At 48.1% G+C, this 8,461-nt stretch overlaps 1 protein-coding gene across 2 annotated transcripts in view; it reads right to left on the reverse strand.

Annotated features, from left to right (window-relative positions):
- The window catches only part of DIS3L2 (DIS3 like 3'-5' exoribonuclease 2), an 838,626-nt gene extending 830,802 nt beyond the window's left edge, over positions 1 to 7,824 (reverse strand). Inside the window, exon 1 of one of the 2 annotated variants that reach the window (XM_063916542.1) lies at positions 7,647 to 7,824. In XM_063916542.1, coding sequence (XP_063772612.1) covers positions 7,647 to 7,807 — 161 coding nt within the window. In that variant the 5' untranslated portion in view covers positions 7,808 to 7,824. The remainder of the gene's footprint in view (positions 1 to 7,646) is intronic. The other variant, XM_063916543.1, reaches the window with a different exon arrangement.
- Positions 7,825 to 8,461: the final 637 nt, after the last annotated feature.

The following is an 8,461-nucleotide window of genomic DNA, read 5'->3' on the forward strand; positions in this document are numbered from 1 at the left end:
TTGTCTTTTTGTATTTATTGTTTAGTTCTGTGGTTAGGAAGTCTCTGTTATATTGTAGTGTATCATATGTACTGTTATCCCCTTTTACAAGTATATTAGACATAATACAGTTAATAGGCCTTGGAACCTAAACCAGTATCTGTGTATTTTCTATAGTGATAAGTGTTCACTTGAGCGTCGGTGACGCTCAAGCAGCTTTGTAGATAGTCAGGTTACACAAGGTTGCACTTACACCCTGTACTCACATTAAGGTATTCAGTGTATTTCATTGGTATAAGGTTTTATCATAAAGGTATAGTGTTGTGAGCGTCTGCATCGCTGGTGACCTCCTCGTGGTCTCGAGCGTAAGCTACGCCATAGCGAATCATTACCCTAGACATAACCAATAACGTGTCCTGTGATCGCTGGGCCGTGAGCGAACGTGACGCTTGAGCGTCTCGCCTACGGCTGAGCGATCGTTACGCAACTAGCGTACCATTACGGTACTTCTTAAGTAAACAGCGTACAGTGTTCTTAGCTTCATAAAGGGTTATTATAAGGCAAAGGAATTTAGCATTGTCAGAATGTATGCAAGGACAAGAGGTTTGCATGCAAAAACTGTTTATATGCAGATGAGAGGTGGGGGGGGGGGTATATATGGATGTAAGTATGTAAGAACCATGTGTGTGTGCGTGTGATTATATAAGGACCGTATAATAAGAATTTACTCACCGGTAATTCTATTTCTCGTAGTCTGTAGTGGATGCTGGGAACTCCGTAAGGACCATGGGGAATAGACGGGCTCCACAGGAGACTGGGCACTCTAAAAGAAAGATTAGGTACTATCTGGTGTGCACTGGCTCCTCCCTCTATGCCCCTCTTCCAGACCTCAGTTAAGGAAACTGTGCCCGGAAGAGCTGACACAACAAGGAAAGGATTTGGAATCCAGGGCAAGACTCATACCAGCCACACCAATCACACTGTACAACTTGTGATAACCATACCCAGTTAACAGTATGAACAACAACTGAGCCTCAGTAACAGATGGCTCATAACAATAACCCTTTAGTTAAGCAATAACTATATACATGTATTGCAGAGAGTCCGCACTTGGGATGGGCGCCCAGCATCTACTACGGACTACGAGAAATAGAATTACCGGTGAGTAAATTCTTATTTTCTCCGACGTCCTAGTGGATGCTGGGAACTCCGTAAGGACCATGGGGGATTATACCAAAGCTCCCAAACGGGCGGGAGAGTGCGGATGACTCTGCAGCACCGAATGAGCAAAGGCAAGGTCCTCCTCAGCCAGGGTATCAAACTTGTAGAACTTAGCAAATGTGTTTGAACCCGACCAAGTAGCAGCTCGGCAAAGCTGTAAAGCAGAGACCCTTCGGGCAGCCGCCCAAGAAGAGCCCACCTTCCTTGTGGAATGGGCTTTTACAGATTTAGGATGCGGTAACCCTGCCGCAGAATGAGCTTGCTGAATCGTGTTACAGATCCAGCGCGCAATAGTTTGCTTTGAAGCAGGAGCACCCAGCTTGTTGGGTGCATGCAGGATAAACAGCGAGTCAGTTTACCTGACTCCAGCCGTCCTGGCTACATAGATTTTCAAAGCCCTGACTACATCCAGTAACTTGGAGTCCTCCAAGTCCCGAGTAGCCGCAGGCACCACAATAGGTTGGTTCAAATGAAACGCTGATACCACCTTAGGGAGAAATTGGGGATGAGTCCTCAATTCTGCCCTGTCCATATGGAAGATCAGATAAGGGCTTTTACATGACAAAGCCGCCAATTCTGACACACGCCTAGCCGAAGCTAAGGCCAATAGCATGACCACTTTCCATGTGAGATATTTAAGCTCCACGGTCTTAAGTGGCTCAAACCAGTGGGATTTCAGGAAATCCAACACAACGTTAAGATCCCAAGGTGCCACTGAAGGCACAAAAGGGGGCTGAATATGCAGCACTCCCTTAACAAACGTCAGAACTTCAGGCAGTGAAGCCAGTTCTTTTTGAAAGAAAATAGATAGGGCCGAAATCTGGACCTTTATGGACCCCAATTTTAGGCCCATAGTCACTCCTGACTGTAGGAAGTGCAGAAATCGCCCCAGCTGGAATCTGTTGGGGCCTTCCTGGCCTCACACCAGGCAACATATTTCCGCCATATGCGGTGATAATGATTTGCTGTCACATCCTGCCTAGCTTTGATCAGCGTAGGAATCACTTCATCTGGAATGCCCTTTTCAGTTAGGATCCGGCGTTCAACCGCCATGCCGTCAAACGCAGCCGCGGTAAGTCTTGAAACAGACAGGGCCCCTGCTGTAACAGGTCCTGTCTGAGAGGCAGAGGCCATGGGTCCTCTGAGATCATTTCTTGTAGTTCTGGGTACCAAGTTCTTCTTGGCCAATCCGGAACGATGAGTATAGTTCTTACTCCTCTCTTTCTTACTATCCTCAGTACCTTGGGTATGAGAGGAAGAGGAGGGAACACATAAAATCGACTGGTACACCCACGGTGTCACTAGTGCGTCCACAGCTATCGCCTGAGGGTCCCTTGACCTGGCGCAATATTTTTTTAGCTTTTTGTTGAGGCGGGACGCCATCATGTCCACCTGTGGCCGTTCCCAACGGTTCACAATGTGCGTAAAGACTTCTGGATGAAGTCCCCACTCTCCCGGGTGGAGGTCGTGCCTGCTGAGGAAATCTGCTTACCAGTTGTCCACTCCCGGAATGAACACTGCTGACATTGCTAGCACGTGATTCTCCGCCCATCGAAGAATCCTTGTGGCTTCTGCCATCGCCATCCTGCTTCTTGTGCCGCCCTGGCGGTTTACATGGGCGACCGCCGTGATGTTGTCTGATTGAATCAGCACTGGTTGGTTTTGAAGCAGGGACTCTGCTTGACTCAGGGCGTTGTAAATGGCCCTTAGTTCCAGTATATTTATGTGTAGTGAAGTCTCCTGACTTGACCACTGTCCTTGGAAGTTCCTTCCCCGAGTGACTGCCCCCCCATCCTCGGAGGCTTGCATCCGTGGTCACCAGGACCCAGTCCTGTATGCCGAATCTGCGGCCCTCGAGAAGATGAGCACTCTGCAGCCACCACAGCAGAGACACCCTGGCCCTTGGGGACAGGGTGCTCAACCGATGCATCTGAAGATGCTATCCGGACCATTTGTCTAACAGATCCCACTGAAAGATCCTTGCATGGAACCTGCCGAAGGGAATTGCTTCGTAAGAAGCCACCATCTTTCCCAGGACTCGCGTGCAGTGATGCACAGACACCTGTTTTGGTTTCAGGAGATCCCTGACCAGAGATGACAATTCCTGGGCCTTCTCCACCAGGAGAAACACCTTCTTCTATTCTGTGTCCAGAATGATGCCCAGGAAAAGCAGACGCGTCGCAGGAATCAGCTGCGACTTTGGGATATTCAGAATCCAGCCGTGCTGTTGCAACACTTCCCGAGAGAGTGCTACGCTGACTAACAACTGCTCTCTGGACCTCGCCTTTATAAGGAGATCGTCCAAGTACGGGATAATTATAACTCCCTTCTTCCGAAGGAGTATCATCATTTCGGCCATTACCTTGATAAATACCCTCGGTGCCGTGGACAGACCAAACGGCAACGTCTGGGACAGACCAAACGGCAACGTCTGGAATTGGTAATGACAATCCTGTACCACAAACCTGAGGTACTCCTGGTGAGGTGGGTAAATGGGGACATGCAAGTAAGCATCCTTGATGTCCAGCGACACCATAAAATCCCCCTCTTCCAGGCTTGCAATAACCGCCCTGAGCGATTCCATTTTGAACTTAAACTTCCTTATATAAGTGTTCAAGGATTTTAAATTCAGAATGGGTCTCACCGAACCGTCTGGTTTCGGTACCACAAACATTGTGGAATAGTAACCCCGTCCCTGTTGAAGGAGGGGAACCTCGATTATCACCTGCTGGAGGTACAGCTTGTGAATTGCCGCCAGTACTACCTCCCTTTCCCTGGGAGCAGCTGGCAAGGCTGATTTGAGGTAACGGCGAGGGGGAGTCGCCTCGAACTCCAGCTTGTATCCCTGAGATACAATTTGTACAGCCCAGAGATCCACTTGTGAGCGAACCCACTGGTTGCTGAAGTTTCGGAGATGCGCCCCCACCGCACCCGGCTCCGCCTGTGGAGCCCCAGCGTCATGTGGTGGACTTAGTGGAAGCGGGGGAGGATTTTTGTTCCTGGGAACTGGCTGCCTGGTGCAGCTTCTTTCCTCTACCCCTGCCTCTGGGCAGAAAGGATGCGCCTCTGATCCGCTTGCCTTTCTGAGGCCGAAAGGACTGTACATGATAATACGGTGCTTTCTTAGGCTGTGAGGGAACCGGAGGTAAAAAAGTTGACTTCCCAGCTGTTGCCGTGGATACGAGGTCCGAGAGACCGTCCCCAAACAATTCCTCACCCTTATAAGGCAAAACCTCCATGTGTCTTTTAGAATCAGCATCACCTGTCCACTGCCGAGTCCATAATACTCTCCTGGCAGAAATGGACATTGCATTAATTCCAGATGCCAGCAGGCAAATGTCCCTCTGTGCATCCCGCATATATAAGACGACGTCTTTTATATGTTCTATGGTAAGCAAAATAGTATCCCTGTCGAGGGAATCAATGTTGTCTGACAGGGTATCAGACCATGCTGCTGCAGCACTACACATCCATGCTGAAGCAATAGCAGGTCTCAGTATAGTACCCGAGTGTGTATACACAGACTTCAGGATAGCTTCCTGCTTTCTATACGCAGGCTCCTTTAGGGCGGCCGTATCCTGAGACGGCAGTGCCACCTTTTTTGATAAGCGTGTGAGCGCCTTGTCCACCCTAGGGGATGTTTCCCAACGTAACCTGTCCGTTGGTGGGAAAGGGTACGCCATCAGTAACCTCTTAGAAATCACTAGTTTCTTATCGGGGGAACTCCACGTTTCCTCACACAACTCATTTAACTCATCAGATGGGGGAAAAAGTCACTGGCTGCTTTTTCTCCCCAAACATAATACCCTTCTTGGTAGTAACCGGGTTAACATCAGAAATGTGCAATACATTTTTCATTGCAGTAATCATGCATCGGATGGCTTTTGTAGACTGTGCATTTGTCTCATCCTCATCTACACTGGAGTCAGACTCCGTGTCGACATCTGTGTCTACCATCTGAGCTAGCGGGCGTTTATGAGCCCCTGATGGCCTCTGAGACGCCTGGGCAGGCGCGGGCTGAGATCCCGGCTGTCCCAAGGCTGCTGCGTCATCGAACCTTTTATGTAAGGAGTTGACACTATCTGTTAAGACCTTCCACATATCCATCCAATCCGGTGTCGGCCCCGTCGGGGGCGACACCACACTTATCTGCCCCTGCTCCGCCTCCACGTAACCCTCCTCATCAAACATGTCGACACAGCCGTACCGACACACCGCACACACACAGGGAATGCTCTGACTGAGGACAGGACCCCACAAAGTCCTTTGGGGAGACAGAGAGAGAGTATGCCAGCACACACCACAGCGCTATATAACACAGGGATTTACACTATAATGAGTGATTTTTCCCAATAGCTGCTTATTATCCTATTTGCGCCTAAATTTATGTGCCCCCCCTCTCTTTTTTACCCTTCTTGTACAGGATACTGCAGGGGAGAGCCTGGGGAGCGTCCTTCCAGCGGAGCTGTGAAGAGAAAATGGCGCTGGTGTGCTGAGGAAGAAGGCCCCGCCCCCTCAGCGGCGGGCTTCTCCAGCGTTTTGTATAGCTTAATGGCGGGGGGTTTTACACATATACAGTATTCCAGACTGTATTATGTGTATATAGTGCCAAAAGGTATTCTTATTGCTGCCCAGGGCGCGCCCCCCCCCCCCCCCCCCTGCACCCTGCAGTGACCGGAGTGTGTGGTGTGCAGTGGGAGCAATGGCGCACAGCTGCAGTGCTGTGTGCTACCTTAATGAAGACCGGAGTCTTCTGCCGCCGATTTCATCTCCTTCTTCTGTCTTCTGGCTCTGCAAGGGGGACGGCGGCGCGGCTCCGGACGATCGAGGTCAGGCCCTATGTTCGAACCCTCTGGAGCTAATGGTGTCCAGTAGCCTAAGAAGCACAAGCTAGCTGCAAGCAGGTAGGTTTGCTTCTCTCCCCTCAGTCCCACGTAGCAGTGAGTCTGTTGCCAGCAGATCTCACTGAAAATAAAAAACCTAACATATACTTTCTTTCTAGCAAGCTCAGGAGAGCCCACTAGGAGCACCGAGCTCTGGCCGGGCACAGATTCTAACTGAGGTCTGGAGGAGGGGCATAGAGGGAGGAGCCAGTGCACACCAGATAGTACCTAATCTTTCTTTTAGAGTGCCCAGTCTCCTGCGGAGCCCGTCTATTCCCCATGGTCCTTACGAAGTTCCCAGCATCCACTAGGACGTCAGAGAAATATAGGTATTAATGTGTGTGGGTATTTACGTACGGGAGTAGACAGGAGAACAGTGTACATGTATGGGTAAGAATTAGAGATGTGTGTATGTGCACGAGTAGGTGTATGTAAGGGAAGACAGTGTGTGCATGTATGTACATATTTGTAAGGATGTAGGTAGGGGAGGACCATGTGTGTGTTTTTATGGATGGATGGATGGATTGATATAAGGGAGGACTGTGTGTTTGTTTACACGTATGTATGAATGTACAGGTTGAGTATCCCATATCCAAATATCCGAAATACGGAATATTCCGAAATACGGACTTTTTTGAGCGAGAGTGAGATAGTGAAACTTTTGTTTTTGGATGGCTCAATGTACACAAACTTTGTTTAATACACACAGTTATTAAAAATATTGTATTAAATGACCTTCAGACTGTGTATATAAGGTGTATATGAAACATAAATGAATTGTGTGAATGTAGACACACTTTGTTAAATGCACAAAGTTATAAAAAATATTGGCTAAAACTACCTGCAGGCTGTGTGTATAAGGTGTATATGTAACATAAATGTATTCTGTGCTTAGATTTAGGTCCCATCACAATGATATCTCATTATGGTATGCAATTATTCCAAAATACGGAAAAATCCCATATCCAAAGTACCTCTGGTCCCAAGCATTTTGGATAAGGGATACTCAACCTGTATAGATGGATGGATGGATTGGAGGCACGTGTGTGTGTGTGTGTGTGTGTGTGTGTGTGTGTGTGTTACTATGGATGGATGTAGGACCATGTGTATTTGTTTATATTTATATGGATGAATTGATTGGAGGACAATGTTTGTGTTTGGATGTATGGATGGGACCATGTGTGTGAATTTGGTGTGTGTAGAAGGATTTTGTAAGTGTTCGGAGGGATGGTGTATGGATGGATATATATATATATATATATATATATATATATATATATATATATATAGATAGATAGATAGATAGATAGATAGATAGAGATATATATATATATATATATAGGAGGATGGCGTCTATGTACGAGAAAATTACAACAGTAGAGCTGGCTATGAGAAGTGGGCAGAGATGGGATAACGGAGGCCAGAGAGAGCTCCATGAACGACGGTTTCCCTGGAGACAGACCACCAGTGCTAGCTCACTCCCCTCCATTGGTGTCAGTCACAGATCAAGGCTGCTTATACTGTATATTCCGATTTCCCTCCTGCACAGGCAGAAGCACTCACCGTAGCACACTCCCGCTGCCGCTGCACTCTGACACCCGGCACAATTTAAATGCCCCCGTACCACTGCTAGCTATTATGTGTTTCTCTTCCGGGTCGTGCAGGTTAGAGCGGGCGGAGCCAGAGACAGTTGTATGGGCGTGGCCTGACCATGACCCGCCCATGTGTGCCGACCAGTACACCTGGTCCGGACGCTTTTATCCATGTCACGTGGCACCTATGTGCTTCTGCGTCACATTACATAACACAGGCAGCCTGGCCCACTCACGCGTAGTGTAGTCCCATCAGCTGTACTGGTGCACAGCTCGTAGCTGGGGACTGTGCTGCTGCTGCTGCATGCTGATTATCCGATCATATATATTTCATTGTTTGTCACTTGAATGTAAATCTGCTAATCTGGGTTACTGGCAATTTATCCACCTGTGCGTTATACATTGACTTTAATATACTAAATAATGCAAAACCTTAGCATTGGTTTTAAGAGTAGAGTTATTATATTTTCTTACAATCAAGGGTGCAATTCTGGATTTGCACTATGCGATTTCCCTTGGAACTCCCCGGGCCAGAACCACAGATATGGAATATACACATATACACATAGGTGGTCATTCCGAGTTGATCGCTAGCTGCATTCGTTCGCTGTGTAGCAATGAGGCAAAAAAACGGCACTTCTGCACATGCGCGGCGTACTATTACAACGAACAATGTAGTTTTATACAGGGTCTAGCGATGCTTTTCAGTCGCACAGGCAGCCGCAGAGTGATTGACAGGAAGAGGGTGTTTGTAGGTGTCAACCGACCGTTTTCATGGAGTGTTCG

The sequence above is a fragment of the Pseudophryne corroboree genome, chromosome 4, assembly GCF_028390025.1.
Source record: "Pseudophryne corroboree isolate aPseCor3 chromosome 4, aPseCor3.hap2, whole genome shotgun sequence".
NCBI classification, from domain to species: Eukaryota; Metazoa; Chordata; class Amphibia; order Anura; family Myobatrachidae; genus Pseudophryne; species Pseudophryne corroboree.